This window comes from Muntiacus reevesi, chromosome 1 (assembly GCF_963930625.1).
Source record: "Muntiacus reevesi chromosome 1, mMunRee1.1, whole genome shotgun sequence".
Taxonomy (NCBI): Eukaryota; Metazoa; Chordata; class Mammalia; order Artiodactyla; family Cervidae; genus Muntiacus; species Muntiacus reevesi.
In genome coordinates, this window is record NC_089249.1 from 44,288,477 (window position 1) to 44,309,695 (window position 21,219).

Sequence of the window (21,219 nt, forward strand, 5' to 3'; positions counted from 1 at the left end):
CGGATTTGGCAATCAGAGTTCAAGTTCACCGGACAGGGGCCGGGCCTCTGGCGGCAGGAACTGGAGTCGGAGGCTTCCCTACTATTCGCTCCCGGAGGAGAACCCCAGGCATGCCTTTCAGTGCCTCGGCCTCTGAACCGTCTCACTTGGGGAAATCCAGCCGCAGCCCACGGTCACCCGGGCAGGAATCCAGATGCCGACCAAGTACAGCAGCACGCGGGACATGCTGGACGCTGATGGAGACACCACGATGAGCCTGCATTCTCAAGCCTCCGCTACATCCCAGCGGCCAGGGCTTGGCCATACAGGTAACCCGTCGTCCACGTTGGTCAGACCCTTGAGAAATGCACGAGATGAGCCAGGGTACCAGCTTCCTAGCCTAGGAGGGTACGAAGTGGAGGAAAAAGAGAAAATGTTTCTGTGATTTACAATGGTGCATATCTGTGCACTTAACTACAACTTGTATGCCACATATATGAACACATGAAAAAATGAAACTCAGTATATGCACAGAGGTTTTTCTAAGAGTCTGTCTCTGGCAGAGTGGTTTGCACTTGAGTGTGTTGCTTTTACCATTTTGTGTAGCACACAGGGAAATGTGAGATTGAATGGACAGTTAGAGCAATGTCTTTTCTCCTTCCTGTGTTCCCAGTGAAGGTCAGATTCGATGCTGTTTTAGTTGCCATCTGTGATCTGATCTGAATTTAGATTGATAAAGGCTATCTTTCTGCTAGTTTTGAACTCATGGCTTTAGAGAGGCGTTTCCAAGCAGGTACGCTAACCCTGATAATTTGTTGTAATAACTCTGCTTCTTGAAGTTGTGAGGCCCAGGGAGAGTCACACCAACATCACGGGTTTGGTTTTATTATCTGTGAAATGAGAGGGGATCAAAACAAATGCTTTCTAATATCCCCTCACCTCTGAAATTCCATGATTTGGTGATATAAATAATGACCGAAGTTGCAATTATATCCCATCTCATCCCCTTTTGTTCTCTTGACTCCTAGAATATTATTGAAATGATTGGATTAAATTGTGAAAGTAATTTTAGTCATATCTTATGCTATTTCTGATAATTCACTTTTTCACATAATGTATATATATATATATATACATATATATATTTATATTTGCATTTATATGTAACTATATATACATATGGGCTTCCCAAGTGGCGCTAGTGGTAAAAAACCTGCCTACCAATGCAGGAGACATAAGATGTGGGTTCGATCCCCTGGGTCAGGAAGATCACTTGGAGAAGGAAATGGCAATCCACTCCAGTACTCTTGCCTGGAGATGCCTATGGACAGAGGAGCCTAGCAGGCTACAGCCCATGCAGTCACACAAAGTCAGACACAACTAAAGCGACTTAGCACGCACACATTTATACATATATGTTTTTCTCAGTCCGGAGAAGAAGGATTCTATTTCCTAGAAAACTCAGACAATCCAAGGCAGAAATGTGACCTGAGTTCTGGTAAAAAGATCTCAAACTGTAGTAGAGATAGGATTAGGTTCTAATACCGCAAGGTGTTATTTAGCCACTCAGTCATATCTGACTCCTTTGCAACCCCTTGGACTCTAGCCTGCCAGGCTCCTCTGTCCATGGGATTTTCCAGGCAAGAATACTGGACTGGTTTGCCATTTCCTTCTCCAGGGGATCTTCCTGACCCAGGGTTTGAACCCATGTCTCCTGCCTTGGTAGGTGGATTCTTTACCACTGTGCCACCTGGGATTCTTGTGGCAGCTTTTTAGATTTTATTCATTGATTTATTTATACTAAAGTATCTAGTTTCTGGTACTAGATCCTGGAAATTTCCAGCCTCCTTGATATGAAACAAACTGATAACTTTGGGATGTCAATTTCTGTAGCCACCGGATATGCGTAATAGGATATGGTATGTTCCTCCAACAAATCCTGTGAAGAATCAGCTCTCAAGACTGTGGTTTCAAGTCGCTTGTATACAGCTTCATTTTCACCTTTGACTAGAGCTGGGAACTTGCACAAGGCTTAGTGATCAGCATAATCAGGGACAGGGTGTACCAGTAAGTTCTGCTGAGGTTAGAGGGTGGAGAGAGGGGTGGAGCAGGATAAAACACCCAACTGAAACATCTGGCAGCCTTTTTGTAAGAATGGCAATTGAAGCAGGAGGAGTGGAGGTCAAAGTGTCTTGCAGGCAAACATCTGATAATAGTTGTCTTACCCTACATGTCTGATATTTTGTTTCCATCTCATGATAATGCAAGTATTTAGAGGAATGTCACAATAGAAGCCTCATTATTTACTAGAAAAACAGATCTGATATCATTTTGCTGCTAAAAATAACAGTAACAACTACTCTGGGAGTTTTTCAGAAATGCAGAAGATTCAGATTCAATTTAAGATTGTGACACAATTATGCCTGGGAAAATTTAATATTTTCTTTAGAATGAATAAAATTAAGTATACATATTAACTTATTTTCTAGTTTTCAATTTTTGATATAAAATTTACATTTGTGTTTAAAACATGCCAAATAATTCAAAGGATACAAAATAAAAGTGAAAGACAACACTCTCAGACCTCCTTTCCCTAAACTTATGCTTGAGGTCCGTGTCAAGCCAAGCATGTTGCAAAGTACTGAGGATATAATTTCAAATATGATATGATCCCTGCTTATGAGGAAATTTAAAGAATAAGAAAGTTGTGAAGTGAACAGCAAGTGTGATGCAGTGCTGTGATGGGGCATGCTCTCCTAGAGGAATTGGTCATTTCTGTCTGGTAAGGGTGGAGATCAGGAAAGATTTGAAAGAGGGAGTGACCATTGAATGGACTTTAAGAAATTTCTCGTGATATGGGAACAGAAATGGGAGGGTTTAAGGGGCAGGGGCAGGGGTTACTACAGGCAGCCAGACACATAAGAGGAAAGCCATGGCAGTCTTATGAAACTGTGTATTACAGAGAATGAAATATATTATGGTTAAGGGGTAGAGTTGGAGGGGGATGTTTCGAAGGAATATGAAGCTGGATGAGCTAATATCCAGCTTTTACTTTAGTCTAAAGTAAGGTGAGGTGAGAAGAACCTGAGCTAAAGTAGTGTGGGAATGAGGAGGAGGAATTAGATATGAAAGATATTGAGAAGTGAGTGTTTAAAGTATTGGTGACCGGTTACACAGGGGGAAGGCAAGGAAGAGGAGAACATGGGCTGACTGGGTTCCATCTGACATTATGTAGATGGTGCTCCCATTAACTAAGAAAGCTACAGAAGGACTAGGAAAGATGATGGATTCAGTGTGAGTGTGACATGCTTGTAAGAGAAGGCACAAGCAGTTGGAGTTGCCTATAGGCACTTGTATGTATGGCATGTGGGTCTGAGGTAAGGATTCTGAGCTACATGTATGAAGTGAAGTGAAAGTCGCTCAGTGGTATCTGACTCTTTGTGACCCCATGGACTATACAGTCCATGGAATTCTCCAGGCCAGAACACTGGAGTGGGTAGCCTTTCCCCTCTCCAGGGGATCTTGGATTCTTTCCCAACTGAGCCACAAGGGAAGCCCATAGGCTTGGCCAAAAAGTTCATTTGAGTTCTTCCATAAGATATTACAGAAGAACTCCAACATTTTGGCCAACCCAACACACGTGAGAATTGATGGCTTTTAGGCAGGGATTAAACTTTCTGAGATCAATGAGGAATGTAAAATGAAAACAAAGTAAGACAAAACACAGAAGAGTGCCAAGGAGAGAATCTTGGGGAATATAGTTGAAGGGTAGGCTGAGAAAGAGACCCAGTAGGACCCACTAACAATGAGTGATAGACAGTAATGGATGTGGAGCAGGAGAGAGAGGCTTCTACGAGGCCAAGAGACACTAACTGTGAGAGAAATGGACAAGCCAATGGTAATAAATAGCAAATTTTAAAAAATAATAAACATTAGGGCAGAGAGTTCAAGCAAGAGGAAGGTTAAAAACAAATTTATTAGAAATAGGAAGCAAAATGGATTATTGGTCATTTTTCATAGCAGGGGTTTGAAAAGAACTGGTAGTTAAGAAAGAAAATACACAATTTAAGTAATTTTCTCTTCATTCCTTTTTATTCCCCCTTTCTGTCTTCTGTTTTGAGGAGCCTGACTGTAAATAGAAAAGGTAAAATGTTAGGGCTAATGTGTTGTGGGGTTGTATGAGTGCTTTCTAAAATTATTTTTTACAGTGTAGGAGATTCTAACTCAACCACAGATTGGAAAGAGGTGCAACTACAGCACTTCCCAGTAATAATGTACCAGAAAGAGAGAATTAAATAACTATGGGTCAGATTTCCAGACTAAATATAATCTTATCAAAAAATGTGAAAACGTATCTGTGTTTAAGGGGAAAATAATAGTAAGAAGAGAACCTTTATTAAATTCAGGTTCCACTTTTCCCTTACTCATATTAATTATAATGTTTTTTAAATTTTTCCAAGATTTTTAGCTTCATTTCCTCAAGCACAGCACAAACCTTTCATTCAAGAGACATGGCATAGGAACCTCTCTGGCATTCCAGTGGTTAAGACTCCGCTCTTCCAATGCAGGGTGCTTGAGTTCCATCCCTGGTTGGGAAACTAAGATCCCATATGCTCTGCAGCTTCCCTCCCCCCCAAAAAAGCAAAGAACTCCATGATAACATAAATAAAAGATCCCATATGTTATCCCATGATAACATAAATAAAAGAAAAAACTGTGTAGAAAAAGAGTCATGGCATAAACCACTTCTAATTGTTTCAAACATCTTTAATTCATGCCTACTAAAAGTCAAACATTATGGTAGGCACTGGGGAGACTCTATTTTTAGGTGCTTGGAGAAGTGGAAGGAATGATCTCAATTGCTAATTAGAAGAGCATGTCATGTACTGCTACTGAACATATGTAGGAAGTCACATAAGCAAAGAGGAATGAATAAGTTACTGACAGTGTTTACACATGTGGGTATCTTTGAACGAGGTGACATTTGATCTAGTCTGTAAGTCTAAGTTCAGATTTTCCAGGAAGAGCAACTCTGGCCCTGGGTGGCCTTTCCAGAGTGACGACCACATGTGGAAAGACAAGCACAGAGATAAGAGCTAGCTCGGTGCAGGATATTCATGGGAAAAAGAAGGAAGACAAAACTACAGAGGGAAGAGATCAGGCTTAGATGTCAGATTGGAATTTAGATCCAGACAATTTTGGGAATCATCAGCAGAGTCAAACAGGATGGCAAGGTAGACTGTTGGTCTGAAGAATGTGTGGTCCTCAAAGGGAGGGAGTAATGGGGGGCAGTGTGTTGGGACAACTGAGGCTGAAGGATGCTTCTATGCAGGACCTTTTATAGCCGAGGAACATTTTAACTTCAAGGGAGACTTAAATTTAGTAAGCTCACCTTGGTGGTAGAGTAGAGAATATATGAATTTAAGGTGACTCTTATTAAGATATTCACAACACAGACGTGAAAAGTTGCAAGTGGTGAAATGCTAGGGTTTCTGTAATTCCATATGGAACTCCCTTATAAAGGGAAATATTAATGTGGGGTTTGTTGGGAGGATTGGGAAATGATTTAAAATATTCAGCTCCGGGACTTCCCTGGTGATCCAGTGGTTAGGACTCTGTGTTTCCAGTTCTAGGGGACACAAGTTCAACCCCTGGTCAGGGAACTAGGATCGTACATGCTGCTTGGCCAATAAATAAATAACAAAATAAAATCACTTTTAAAATCATTCAGCTCTAGAATGAATGCTTGGATAGCATATCTGGCTCCATCATTTACTAGCTGTGCAACCGTAAGAAAATTAAGCAGCTCTTGGGCACTGCAATTTTCTTATCCAAATAAAAGTTTAAAGTAGCGCCCTCTTGAATAATTATCGGAAGATTCAAATGAAACACTAAAATATATATAACACACTCAATAAGTACTATTATCAGTAGCTGTGTATTCTTGCCTTGAAAGTGAAAGAAAGTGAAGTCACCCAGTCGTGTTCGACTCTTTGCGACCCCGTGGACTGTAGCCCACCAGGCTTCTCCGTCCATGGGATTCTCCAGGCAAGAATACTGAAGTGGGTTGCCAGTTCCTTCTCCAGGGGATCTTCCCGACCCAGGGATCAAACCCAGGTCTCCCGCATTGCAGGCAGACACTTCAATAACCTCTCAGCCACCAGAGAAGCCCCTTGCCTTACTAGCCTCTAACTAATTAATTGGCTTACTAACTTGGACTCAGCTGCCTATCTGTAACACTGAGATGATAACAGTATCTACCTCACAATGTAGTTGTAAGGATGGATCATATTAATTTGTATACAGTATTTATCTCAGTAACTCAAGAAATGTTAGCAATGTCATTAATAGTAATATTATCTTTGAAATACATTTCAGAAACGAAACTCGATTGGACATATAAATTGTTGTTTAATGTTTAAGTCATGTCTGACTTTTGTGACCCCATGGACTGTAGCCCATCAAGCTCCTCTGTCCATGGCATTTTCCAGGCAAGAATACTGGAATGGATTCACATTTCCTTCTCCAGGGGATCTTCCAAACCCAGGGATCGAACGGGCATCTCATGCATTGTCAGGCGGGTTCTTTACCACTGAGCCACCTGGGAAGCCCAGTTTACAATGTGACTTTATGCAAATTATTTCAATTATTTGTGTCTTTTCAAGCTTTTAGGACCCTTCTTATTTCAGAAGCATTTAAAAAGTCTACATTCAGCAACGTTATTTTATTTCTTGGAGGCCCTGGGAGAGGAGGTGTACAAACTCTTCCTTGATGGCTGATGAAGGGCAGTTGTTCAAGTAAGGCAACTGCTTTCATCCATAAAATTTCTTATAACTACAAAGGGATTTTTATTCAAAACGTGACCTTAGCACTACAGCCTTTTATAGCATATTATAGGTTACAGGAAAGAGGTGTTTTTTTCTATATATATTTTATTATTCCTAGGGATGTTTGGTATCATTCCTTGGCCTGACCACACCTTTTTCTAAACATGCCTCAGGAGACAGCATCGGAGTTGTCTTCCAAGAAATAAAGCCAATAAAGCCAAGCCAAACTGAAGCACCTCCAGGCAGCTTATTTTTCTTATTTTAGTGTGGGAGTGGTCCTCAGAGAGAGAGACTTCATTATGATCAGGGCACTTGGAACAAAACTCGGGAAAATTAAATTCAGTTAGAAAAGAAAAGTACCTAGAGGGAAAAATAACTTCAAAGAAAAGAAATAAGTAAAACTTTCAATACTGTAATCTCTCCATCATGGAAGCCTGGTTTCCTAGTGCTGGGTCAGTTCTTCTCCCACAGTTCCTCCTCGCTACCCCAAGTAAGTAGGATATATAGTATTTTTGATGGTAGGAAAGCCTGGCGTGCTGCAGTCCATGGGGTCATAAAGAGTCGGACATGACTAAACTGAATAGATAAGAGAGAAAAATAAAGCTACCATAGTGGTGGGTCTACATATATACTTACCTTTGGAATCTAGAAATATCCATCTAGTTAATTTTCTTGAGCTATATAGGCTATATAGAACTTTAAAGAGACATAGGGTTTGCAGGAGAATGTTTAGCTCAAGCTGTCTTCAGTCTCTTTCATGTTCTGCTGATTTGAGGTATCCTTAAGGATGCTGTCATGAGTAACTAGCAATTTCCAGAAAAAATTAGACCAAACCAGATAGACCGGCCGCTTGAAGGAAACAGAGGAGAAAGCAAATCTCTGCTATATCTGCTTATGCTTCAGAATGTCACTTAAGTCAGTGTCTAGAAACCAGTCTGGCCAGGAGATGAATTTAGCTGAGTCTGCCCTCTGCTGACAGAAATATTGCTGAAAAGTCAATAGATTAAAAAAATAAAATATCAACTTGTAAAGCTTAATGATAGACAATGCTCTGTGCCTCTGTAAAAATTACATAGTTTAGGTAATATTAGTTTTTCATAATTTCATCCTTCATGCATTTGCTCCTTCAAATATGTGGTGGTGGTGGTTTCGTCGCTAAGTCGTGTCTTGACTCTTACAACCCCAGGGACTGTAGCCTGCTAGGCTCCTTTATCCATGGGATTCTCCAGGTAAGAATACTGGAGTGGGTTGCCATTTCCTTCTCCAGGGGATCTTCCTGACCAAGGGATCGAACCTGGATCTCCTGCATTGCAGGTAGATTCTTTATGGACTGAGCTGTGAGGGAAGCCCTCAAATATGTATTCAGCCCTTATGTGGCCAGGCACTATTTTCAGTGCTGGAAATACACTGGTGAACAAGATAGAAAAGATCATTGTTTTTATCATTTGTATTATCTTATTTATTTGGATGCTTCAAGTATTAGTTGTGGCACCCAGGCATCATGTAGCGTGTGGGATCCTAGTTCCCTGACCAGAGATCAAACCTGTGTGCCCTGTACTGCAAGATGGATTCTTAACCATTGGACCACCAGGGAAGTCCTGACAAGAACACTGTTTTAATGCAATGGACATTCAAGCAGAGGAAATAGACAAAAGAAAAGAAAGGCCACGGAATAGCACTTAGTAATCTTTTTTTTTTTTTGACATAATACATAATGTGATGATATGCTAGAGATGAACTCCCAATGACATCTTAGAAGGATGCACCATTTAAATGGGAAGCTGGATTGCAAGTAGGCTACCAGTAACCCACCTGAGGATTGACTAATGCAGGAGCATAAACAGAGCTAATACAAAGGTACTAAGGCAGGGACACAGTGGTTTGGATCAAGGATAAACAGAAGGTCACTGTGACTAGACTGTTTGAGTGAGAGGAGGATAGTTCAGAAATGGATGAGAGACCTAGATAGTCTCCAGATGAAAAAGATGCTTGTAGAATTTTATTATAAGTGCAATAAAGCTATTGGCAGGTGTTTTTTTTTTAATTTTTTATTTATTTTGACTGGTGCTGGGTCTTCATTGCTGGGTGGGTGTTGGCTTTCTCTGATTGAAGTGAACAGGAGCTACTCTTGACTTGTGGTGCATGGGCTTTTCACTGTGGTGGCCTCTCTTGTTGCAGAGCACAGGCTCTCTAGGGCATGCCAGGCTTCAGTAGTTGCCACACTCTCAGGCTTAGTTGCCCCACTTACGTGGGCTCTTCCTGGACCAGGGATCAAACCCGTGTCCTCTGCATTGGCAGACAGATTCTTAACCACTGGACCACCAGGGAATTCCCCCTATTGGCAGTTTTTAAGTTGAGAAGTACAATAATAAAATGCCCACTTTTTAAAAAGAGCCATCTATCTTTAGGAAAAGTGATAATGGATTTTATCCTAAAAATAATGCACACCATTGAAAGTTTTTGTGAAAAGATATGATTATAAAATTAAAATAAGATTCACATTTTAAAATATATCAATGTCTGGATCCTGATTTTTATTTTCCCTGTTTGGTGATAAGTCTCAGAGGATATTGATCACATTTTCTACTTCTATACTGTCTTTGCTATTAATAATTATCATTACCCACTTGGAAATAATGCATAGTACAGATCTCTGTATCTGAAATTTATCATGCAGAGGACTTTGCTAAAGAGGAAATGAATGTATATGTTTTTAATCTTTCTGCTTTGAACCTAAATTGAATTCCCAATGAAGTGAAACTGACAGGTCACAAAGAGACCAGGGTTTGAGAGTTTGCCCTTTAATTTTTATCACAATGCAAGAGGATATTTGCATCTGACTGTGGGTCTTCCTAGTCAGATATTGCTAGTTATTCAGAATGATAGCTGACCTCACAAGGTTATGAGCTTATCCCTGACTCAGCAGAACCTATGCAATCACGAGAAGGCAAGCTTGTGGGATGTGGGCAAGGGAAAGATGCTGGCTAGAGTTTTTTTTTCCCCCCCATTCCTTAATGGGTACAAGGTGGAGATTACTTAAATCCATCATTGAAAAACTGATGATCATGTTGCATTTATCATCTATTTTTGGAGCTATTAATTCAAATGAATGAACAAGCAAAATAAGAAGGACTTTCAACAAAGAAATTCCAAAAAGAAACAGTAAAACAATAACTTCTTATCGTGGGTAGCTCAGTTGTGTCTGACTCTTTGCTGCCCCAAAGACTAGCTCATCAGGCTTCTCAGCCCATGGCATTTTCCAAGCAAGAAGACTGGAGTAGGGTGCCATTTCCTCCTCCAGGGAATCTTCCTAACCCAGCGATCAGACTCGCTTTTCTTGCGTTGGCAGGAGGATTCTTTACCAATAGTGCCTCATTACTGATAGGCAATTTGCTTATTCGAACTGGGAATAATTCGAACTGGGAAAGGGAGTCTTTTGCAAAAAGTAACAACACTTCTTCTCTGATGATGTGAAAAATTGTTCTTTGTTAAGGCATTTTCGTGATTGTCTTTTGCGACTTTAATTCTGACAAAAAGAAGGTTAACAGTAATGCATAGATTGATTCAATGCAAAATAGGACTGAGTGGAGGAGGAAGGTAGAAGTGGGCGGGGCTTGTGAAAGAATCTAGCAGAGAATAGGTCAGGCCTGGCTTGGAGCCCTGTTACTATTTCCGAGGACCGAGGGAATGGTATCTAGACCCTGAAACCTGTCAGAACCAAGTCCTCTTGCTCCCTTGCTACTGATGTAGATGCAAAAGGAAGAAAAAGTGAAACCCTGTCTTTGCTTCCGTTCCCTGCAGAGCGCCGGCGTCCCTCTTCGGCTTGGCGCCCAGCGGCCCTGATCCTGCTGACTCTCTGTCTGGGGCTGCTGATTGGCCTGGCCGCGCTGGGGCTTGTGTGTAAGTCCGCACTCTGACTTGGGGGAGGATCCTGGTTTCAAGGTTTGTCTAGGATAAGAAATATTTATCATTTTTTTTTTTAATTTTGATTCTGGAGCCTGTGAGTAAGTCCTTATTCGGATGAAACCCTGTAAATGATGAGTCCAGTGGAAGAAGCATTAAAATACGACAATCACGTTCCAGCTAAACGTTTACATTCTCTGTGCGATAAGAAGGTTTTTGTCTGTTCATTTATCGATATTTAACATCAGCAATTTTTAATGAATGTACACATCAGCCCTTTTCCATTCCACAAAAGACTACAGCTGCAGTGATTTTTGTTTCTGGCATTTATGGCTCGGTGGGCCATGCAGAGGGAAAGATTTAATTTATATCCAACCTCCTCAAGGTACAGAGAATAGACCAAGTCTTTAATCACTATAATATTTAATATTAAATATTATTTTAAAAAGGGGGGACTTCCCTGGTGGCTCAGATGGTAAAAAATCTGCCTGCAATGCCAGAGACCTGGATTTGATCCCTGGATCGGGAAGATCCTCTGGAGAAGGGAATGGCAACCTATTGCCTAGAATACTTCAGTATTCTTTCCTGGAAAATTCCATGGACAGAGGAGCCTGGTGGGCTATAGTCCATGGAGTTGCAAAGAGTCAGACGCAACTGACTAACACACACACACACACACACACACACTATTGTAATGAAGAAGTCCAAAAAGTTATAGAATCATTTTGCAGAGACTTGTGGAAATCAAATAAAGAAGAATTCATGTATAAAAGTCTTTAATTTTCAAACTAGTAAGAATAAAGTTTAAAACTCAACAAAGAAAGGGGATAAATTTATTTCAACAGATGGGACCCTACAACAATATGTCCTGAACAGTTGAAGAAAGTGGTTAACAATAAAAGCAGATTTTAATGTCAATTTTATGTTAATTTTAAAGTTAATGTTAATTTTAATGTTTCTACCCTGGCTCCCCAATTTTGATACAACTGTTGTTTTGCAAACAATATTCTTTTCAGTGATATAAAGCGACTCTCATGATTCATGAAGGATGTTTCTACTTAGATTTAGAAACTTGAAATTTAAAGCTAAGTTGAAATTTTCTAGCCTAGTCATATTGAGAAAATTACTTGTTCTCACTGAGCCCAGTTTACAAAGTTATAAAATATAAAAATGATAATATTACTATGAATGTGATAAAAACATATGGTACATTGTCAATGCTCAATATAATGATTACTAGATAAATTATTTGTACTTTTAGGTTGAGTAATGGTTTGACAGTATACACAGAAAGATTTATTGAACAGTAAATATGTTTAAGGAATTTATCCCTGAAGCTGGGAACAGTTATTATAACTCTACATTTTCAGATAAGGAAATAGAGAAATTCATTTGCCCAGGGCAATGCAATTTATTATAGAGTCCAAACCTGAATGTAGGCAATATGAGATCTCAGAGCCTGGGATCTCAAACAATGTACTGTTTTGATTTCCCCAGGTGTAGACAATAGAAATAAAAGTGAAGAAATAAGCTGTCCCGCCTCACTTGGTAATTTGGTTTAGTTTTTCAGTTCTACCAGCTCTCCAATACTCAGCAAGACAGCATTTTGCAAAAGGAGGAAAGATTGGGGAATCTCTCCCGACAGCTGCAATCTCTTCGAACCCAAAACAGGAAACTTGCAGAAACTCTGCATCACGTGGCTGAGAAACTCTGTCGTGAGCTCTATAACAAAACTGGAGGTGAGTCCTGATCACTGAGCTTCTCTCTGTTCTCAGCACATCTATCCATACAGAGCTGATTCTCCCTTCAGTGTACCTGGGAAGCGTGTATTATTCAGCAAGTCATCTGGCAAACTTAATAAAGGATTTGAACAGCCAGGTCATCCCTAGTTATCAAGATCATGTAGTTCAACTGTATCTGTGTTACAGTATAGGATGGGATTCATCAAGTTCAGACATTTTTAAATAATAAGTACAGTTAACTTTGAATAACCAAAATAACACTACAAGTAAATAAAATACAGGGTTACCTTATGAAATATTTCAAATAGAAAAATACAAACAAGAATATAATAACCATTTGCGTGTTGACCTTAGATTTTAAGATGTCAACATTTTGACACTGGATTGCTTTTAAAGTAAAGATATTTTTGTGGAATGGTGGGATTTTCATCTCACTGCATACCCACAAGGGACTTAGTTTCAGGCACCCAACTCTTAAAGGCCTAGGACCATGTGCCCACATAAGTGTTAGACCATGGCTCTGAGTCACTACCGACTCAGTTCATCTCACCCTTGGTCTGTGCACTTAACTTCTCTGACTTTGATGTCCATCTTAACTTCTGACCCATGGAGATTTGCTGGTTTAATTCATGCTTGGCTTAGTATTTATGTGGTCTTTTTCTAAAATTTTACTTACTTATATTTGAGTGAGAAAATAATCCATATCCAATTGCTATATATTTCATTAACAAATCCTTGTACTACTGTATAAGAGGATATTGAGGAAGAAAATGATAGAAACTTCAATGGTTTCTCAAATCCAATGCATATTGAGTTTCTGAACAGATGAAAAGTTTCTTTATGAATTGAATATACTTTCTTTATGCTGAATTACACAGGGCAAGAAATTTGAAGTTCTAACCATTTATAACTAGAGTCCATTGCCCATGAAAGCAGATCATGTCTGTTCTAATTCCCACTATATTGTTTTTGTTCCTACTGTAAACCCAACTATAATTCTTGGTGTACAGTGGGTATTCAGTAAACATTTGCAATTATCATTGCCTGGGCAATTAAATATCTAAGAGAGAGAAAGAATCAATTGCTTCTTGGGTCATCAGATATTATGTGATTTTAAGAGAAGGAAGACAGGGCAGAAAGTAACTCACTCAATTTGGTTTCTTTTTAAGAACACAGATGTAGCCCTTGCCCAGAAAAATGGAAATGGCATGGGGACAAATGCTACCAATTCTATAAAGAAAGTAAGAGTTGGCAGGGCTGTGAATATTTCTGCATTGCTGAGAACTCGACTATGCTGAAGATAAACACACAGGAAGCGCTGGTAAGGTCCTGAGGCTTGGTGAGTGTTTGAAGTATTCTCAGAAAGAGGTACTGGGAGATAAAATAAATAACATATACACACTCTTATATAAAAAAATCCCTCTATAGCACAGGAAACTCTATTCAGTACTCTGTAATGACCTATATGGGAAAAGAATCTAAAAAAAGAAAAAAGTGGATATATGTATAACTGATTCACTTTGCTGTACGCCTGAAACTAATGCAATATTGTAAATCAACTATACTCCAATAAAAATTAATTTAATAAAAAGATTCTAAGCAATCAAGGTCCACAGATTCTCTCATTTATTGTAATCAAGGCTTAATCTTATTTTTATTGCTTTGAGTGATCCTCTGTGGTTATCATTTGTGGAACGATCTCCACAAATATCCACCCCTTAGAAACATGAAAAAAAGTCCTTCAAACTCACCATCAGTCAGGACTCAAATAAAGAATGTCTCAATTTCTTAACCTCTTTTGGTTTATGTAAGAGGCAATGGCACCCCACTCCAGTGCTCTTGCCTGGAAAATTCCATGGATGGAGGAGCCTGGTAGGCTGCGGTCCATAGAGTTGCTAAGAGTCAGACACAACTGAGTAACTTCATTTTCACTTTTCACTTTCACGCATTGGAGAAAGAAATGGCAACCCACTCCAGTGTTCTTCCCTGGAGAATCCCAGGGATGGGGGAGCCTGGCGGGCTGACGTCTATGGGGTCGCAGAGTCAGATATTACTGAAGTGACTTAGCAGCAAGAAGGGAGCAATATTGGTGCCATACCAGAGGAATGAAGATAGCACTTCCTGTCTTTCTGTGAAAGTGACAAAACTTTTGATTGAAAACCATGTAATTAAATCATTTCCATAATCTGCAAATAAATATCTTGCCTTCTGGGGGTTTATATCCTAACATAGAGTGGTCAAAGAATATATGAAAATAAAATTGGCATTTATTGATAGGTACATACAAATCAAGTTCACTATTAAAATGCTGTGGTTGTTCCCATTTCTCTTACATTTGTTATTGACTTTGAATTAAATTCCTCAAGCAGTATGACCATTATTTATCTATCGTTGTTTCAACAGGGATCATGGCACAGAGTAGTTTATCAACAGAGTTATTTAATTAAAATTAATACTCAACTAAGTCTGTAAACTCTTAACATCTTTCTGTAAACTTGTCTTTGTGCATCATGCTCAGTCAATTACAACTCTTTGCACTCCCAAGGACTGTAGCCCACCAGGTTCCTCTGTCCATGGGATTTTCTAGGCAAGAAGACTGGAGTGGGTTGCCATGTCCTTCTCCAGGGGATCTACCCGACCTAGGGATTGAACCCAGGTATCCTCCTGCATTGCAGGCGGATTCTTTACCCTCTGAGCCATTGGGGAAGAATGTCTTTCTAGTTGCATCTTAATTCCTTTCCATTTCCTGAAATCTGTGATGAATGAAACTCTGCAGTCTCTCTCATCTATTAAAATAATCTTTTTCATCCTTTCTTGATGGCTTAGTTTAGGCAGAAAATGAGGCAATTTATTTGACCAAACCAGTGTAAGCTGGCATAAACGCTGTTAATTTTTCTTATTCTCTTCGTTTCCTCCACCTCCAGCATATACTAAGGATTCAGTTATACCACTGAAGAACACTATATTCAGTGGTTGGAAATATTATTATGAAAGTTATATAGTAATTTTCTCTCATGTAATTTGTATATTTATATATATTTAAATCACTTTCATATGATTTATTTATAGAAATTTTAACATAAAGGGGTCACGATTTATTTGGTGATAATATTTTCAACTACAGTTCCTTTGATATGCCTATTCTATGACTGTTGCTTAGCAATAACTTCATTTATATTTCTGATAATCTTTTATTGAACCATTATGTGCCATTAATTATCTGAGAGGTTAAGAATGTGAAAATAAGTAAAATGAAGTGTATGTCCTTAAAGAATTCATAGTATTGTGGAAAAGAAAGACATAAAAATGTATAATTATAATAGATTTAGATAAGCTCCATGTTAAAGAATGAGAATAGATAGAGGGAAATAATCAAACATTTTTCAATATGGACAGTAGAAAAGGAATTCTATATATGTAAATACACAAAAATGTATATACAAATATATGAAACATTTTTCTTCTTCATCTGAGACATAAATCATCCTTACAAATTCCTCGTTTACCTATTTCTTTTTGCATCATTCTTTTCTCCTTCCTGGTCAGTCCCCGTCACATATATTTGCGAAGATTACTTCACATTCCTGCACTTTTCCCTCCAGATTCTTCCATTTCCCAGATGTCTCCAAATCTGTCTCCTGCATTTTTTCATATCAATCCTATTTAATCCTGTGACTTGAAAACAGTGGATCATTTCTAAATCTTGGCTGATGTGATTCTTGGCTTCAGCACATCAGTATTCAGTCCATGCTTACTAAGACAAAATAATTCTTTAACTTGGGCAAATTCGCTGACTTCAGGATGAACACTGTTTTTTGTAAATGTCTTATTAGTTACGCAGGCAGGACTCATGTGTTGTTCTTGTATTCAAAGTGCAAGCCAGCCAATATATACACATCTCCATGTATATATTACAACATCTCTAAAGCTAAAGGTTTTCTTGTGTGCCTTTCACAGGAGTTTGCCATGCCTCAGAGCTACTCTGAGTTTTTCTACTCTTATTGGACAGGGCTATCCCGAAACGGCAGCGGCAAGGCCTGGCTGTGGATGGACGGAACCCCTTACTCCTCCAAACTGTAAGCCTTTAGCACATTTCGTGGGAAAGGCATTTAATAGATTTTGCTTGAATGACAAGATACTGTGTAGGAGGACATCAAAGATATATACAGAATATAGTACTTACTCTCTGAATGGCTCATAAATCAGTGAGAGAGGCCCAGTGGGATTCATTGACACAGAGAGAGCAAGAAAGAGAGGGAGAGAGAGGAAGCTCTGTTATAGATGAATAAACTGAAGCCCAGGTTGTAATGGTGACCTATGTAAGGTCACACAACTCTACAACTTGTCAATACCTAGAGATAAAGTAAAACCTTGGATCTCTTGGTTTTCTGTGCAATGAAATGGGGAGCACATTTTTCAAAATACAGTCTCTGAGGATTTACAATATAAACAATTATATTATCAAAAATTAGTTTTACTTATATGTGCATTTAGATAGGAATGAGTATGGTATATTCTTCGAGATTGGTAAATGTAATATCTATATCATCAAAATATATTACAAATATCATATGTTAATGCATATATGTGCAATCTAAAAATATGGTATAGATGATCTTATTTGCAAAGCAGAAATAGAGAAACAGACATAGAAAACAAATATATGGATATCAAGGGGGAACGGGAGGGGTGACTTGGGATGAATTGGGAGATTAGGATTGACATATATACACTACTGATACTAATGTATAAAATAGATAACTAATGAAAACCTACTGTATAGCACAGGGAACTCTACTCAATGCTCTGTGGTGACTTAAATGGGAAGGAAATCCAAAAAGAAAGGATATAGATATGCATATAGCTGATTTGGTCTTCCCAGGTGGCTCAGTGGGTAAAGTACATGCTTGCCAGTGCAGGCAGTGTAAGAGATGTGGGTTCGATCCCTGGGTTGGGAAGATCCCCTAGAGGAGGGCATGGCAACCCACTCCAGTGTTCTTGCCTGAAGAATCCCCATGGACAGCAGAGCCCGGCAGGCTGCAGTCCATGGAGTTGCAGAGAGTCGGACGTGACTGAAGCGACTTAGCACGCACGCATGTGTAGCTGATTTCACTTTGCTGTGCAGTAGAAACTAACACAACGTTGTAAAGCAACTTTACTCCAGTAAAAATTAATTTAAAAATATATAACAATTTAAAGCCATGTTTGAGCAGACACCTTTCTGTATAACTATAGCGAAAAGTGTTAGTCGCTCAGTCATGTCTGACTATTCGCAACCCCATGGACTGTGGCCCCTCAGGCCCCACTGTCCGTGGAATTCTCCAGGCAAGAATACTGGAGTGGGCTGCCATTCCCTTCTTCAGGGGGTCTTCCCAACCCAGGGATCGAACCCGGGTTTCCTGCATGGCATACAGATTCCTTACCATCAGAGCTGCCAGGGAAACCCCAATATACCTATATAAGATTTATTTTTCCAGGAGAGAGTACATATTCAATGTGATTATTTTTTATTCTACGGTTAAATAAACTGAGTCACAGAAAAGATAGATAATTTTTTGGATGGCAGTAAAATCATATGATACGTTGGATGACAACATGTATTTTAATTTTAGTCAGAAATAGTTCTTGTTTTTTTGAGTGACCTGATGCCCCTGGAATGTATGTGGAAGTTGAGGGGCTGAGAGGAAAGAGGCTGGTGACCCCATCTTTTCAGTAAACTCATTCTGGGTGTCTATTCTTTAACCTCTTCTAGCTTAGGACCCTCTCTATGTACTTTCCTTATTTTAGAAATAAACTATGATAAAATAACTTTTTTCTTTCTTTTTTGAGGTTTGAGGTTATGATAGATTTGACCAACCTGAGAAGCAGGGACTGTGTGACCATCCTCAATGGGAAGGCTTTTTCCAAGGACTGCAGAGAGCTCAGACGATGCGCCTGTGAAAAAGCTGCAGCCATGGTGAAGGTGCAGAGTCTCCATGAGCCTCTGAGCCGGAGGTGGAGGTGAACGGTTCTCCAGCTACAACCGCAACTGCAGGCCCCCTTCAGAGAGCTGGAAGCTTCTGCTCTGCAGAACACAACTCTAGACTCTATATGCACCTGGCCTAGTGTGGGTCCAGTTCCTGTTTCTGTTCATTTAGTCCCTGTTATATAAAGAAAGCTGAATACCGAAAAATTGATGCCTTTGAACTATGGTGTTGGAGAAGACTCTTGAGAGTCCCTTGGACTGCAAGGAGATCCAACCAGTCCATCCTAAAGGAGATCAGTCCTGGGTGTTCATTGGAAGGACTGATGCTGAAGCTGAAACTCCAGTACTTTGGCCACCTCATGCGAAGAGTTGACTCACTGGAAAAAGCCCTGATGCTGGGAGGGATTGAGGGCAGGAGGAGAAGGGGGCGACAGAGGATGAGATGGTTGGATGGCATCACGAACTCAATGGACATGGGTTTGAGTAAACTCCGGGAGTTGGTGATGGACAGGGAGGCCTGGTGTGCTGCGATTCATGGGGTCGCAAAGAATCAGACATGACTGAGTGACTGAACTGAACTGAACTGAATGCCTTCCAGGTGGTGCTGTGGTTTAGTCGCTAAGTCGTGTACTCTCCCAGGTACTGAAGATTTAATAATAATGAATATAAATAATGGAGAGTGTTGGCGATTTTAGAATGGACTTGTGATTTAGGGAAAAGCTCAACTTCAGGGTGCTCTCCCACAAAATATGATAGCAGTCAATGTTGTGGTTATATGTGTCTTATTGAGAGTTTATAGTTGCTTTTGCAATAGTACTGATTATTTCATTATTTGAGGAAATTACAAAGTCTGGGAGAGGCATGCTGTCTTCAGGAGGATAGTTTTAACATTCTGTATTTTAAATCTTAGTTATGCGTATGTCTTCAGCATATGGCTAAGGATGAGTCAACTGAATTGTGATAGGGTAAGTTATCTAATCAGATCGTGGCAAATGAAAGGGACACTGTGACATCGATACACACAGCTGGCTTCTTGTGCAGGTGTCCCCTGCTCAGAATAACAGTATGCACACATGTAGCAGAAATTCCAAATGACATCAGCACGACACCCTGACTTCACTGGCTTAGAGAGAAGTCAATTTTAGGGGTTTAACAGTAGAAGGGATAATCTGTTATCATTCTTTGTTTTTCAACAGTGGAGGTTGAGATGCTTCACTTTTATTTTTCATAAACATCTATCTCATGGTGAAATGACATAAAATTAGCAAATACACAATAAAGAGAAGATGGTTGTGTTTATTCCCCTAATACTGTGCCACTTATCAATCATTGCTTGTAGATTTCTTCCTTACGAATTTTCCCTTCAGTTTTCCATTGGCTAGCTAGGAAATTTCTTCACTGTTGAACAAATTTTGCATTAATCTATTGTGTCGTGCAGAAAGAACTACATCTGTGGCCATAAAATGAGAGTTAAAAACCCCTTATTGTAATTTATTATCAAACAAATCCCTTTACTTCACAAAGCTTATTTCATTAGGCATAAAGTGGGCATATTTACAGTTTTCTCAGGGTGTTACTGATAGATGAAATGAGGTACATGTGAAATTAGTTTCATAATCTACATTGTAATATATAATGTAAGGGATATTAAAAATATGTTGCAAAGCAGAGAAGGGATTTAATTTTAAAAAATGGGTGAGTGAAAGCAAGCAAAAAACACCTTTCTTTCGTGAACAAATTGCAGAGATCCCTACACTGGGGACCTGTGGATATTAAAAAATATTTTCTATGATAAGTACAGATGTTTAATGAACATGGTTAATATAATAAGCATATAACAAGAGACAGGGATTAGGCTTTTAGTTAAACAATTAAGTATTATTCAAGCCTTGCCTCATGAAAAAGTCAGGTGATTTTGTGAACTGAGTAAAATTAGCACATATTCGGTTTAAACCCCTGGCATCTTACACAACTACAGACTGGTTCAGCGTGGATGACAAATGTCTCTAAATGTCATTGCTTTAGTGGGCCTAGCTGCTTGGTTAGTGGGTAATGAACAGTGTTTTCTCTCCAAATCTGCAGCCTAAGGGGAAGTGTCATTTTAGATGAGGAAGAAGGAAAAATAATAGCATTTATTTATTTATTTTTGGAAAAAAAGAAACCACACTTTATTTCTCTGCATTTTCCAAACTTCTAGCACTAAATGTGCAAAGCAAACAGATTTGTTTAATAAAATGCATATTATATAAGATAGAAAATACTGTTAAAACTTCACTGATTATATGAGATAGAAAATATTCTTAAATCTTAACTGAGAGTGTGTTACTCACTCAGCTCAGTCGTGTGTGACTTGTTGCGACCCCATGGACTTTAGCCCAGCAGGCTTCTCTGTCCATTGAATTCTCCAGACAAGAATAATGGAGTGGGTTGCCATTCCCTTTTCCAGGGGAGCGTCTCAACCCAGGGATCCAACCCAGGTCTCCTGCTTTGCAGGCAGATGCTGTACCTTCTGAGCCACCAGGAAGTCAACAATTGTATGTGTTGCTACAACAATGACTTCAATTCACTGAATAGCTTTCATTTAACATTTATTAATAGATTAAAGAGCTTCCCTGGTAGTTCAGCTGGTAAAGAATCTGCCTGCAATGCAGGAGACCTGGGTTGGATCCCTGGGTTGGGAAAATTCCCCTGGAGAAGGAAATGGTTACCCACTCCAGTATTTTGGCCTGGAGAATTTCACATGAAACTAATTCTACTAATTCTTGAGCCGATTCCTCTCCAATCCTTCCCTCGATTCCTTCTC

The 21,219-nt window shown here is 39.4% G+C and overlaps 1 protein-coding gene across 2 annotated transcripts; it reads left to right on the top strand.

Moving 5' to 3' along the window:
* The first annotated feature begins 22 nt into the window (after positions 1–22).
* On the top strand, positions 23–19,717 carry CLEC1A (C-type lectin domain family 1 member A). Of its 2 annotated transcripts, XM_065941406.1 has the most exons (6): positions 27–308; positions 10,608–10,706; positions 12,272–12,448; positions 13,621–13,772; positions 16,409–16,527; positions 18,281–19,717. In XM_065941406.1, exons 1-6 carry the CDS (start codon positions 194–196, stop codon positions 18,453–18,455), a joined length of 837 nt encoding a protein of 278 aa, XP_065797478.1. In that variant the 5' UTR covers positions 27–193; the 3' UTR covers positions 18,456–19,717. The 2 variants fall into 2 exon arrangements, with proteins under 2 accessions (XP_065797486.1, XP_065797478.1); XM_065941414.1 differs by lacking the exon at positions 10,608–10,706 and having other exon boundaries at positions 23–308.
* The last annotated feature ends 1,502 nt before the right edge of the window (positions 19,718–21,219 follow it).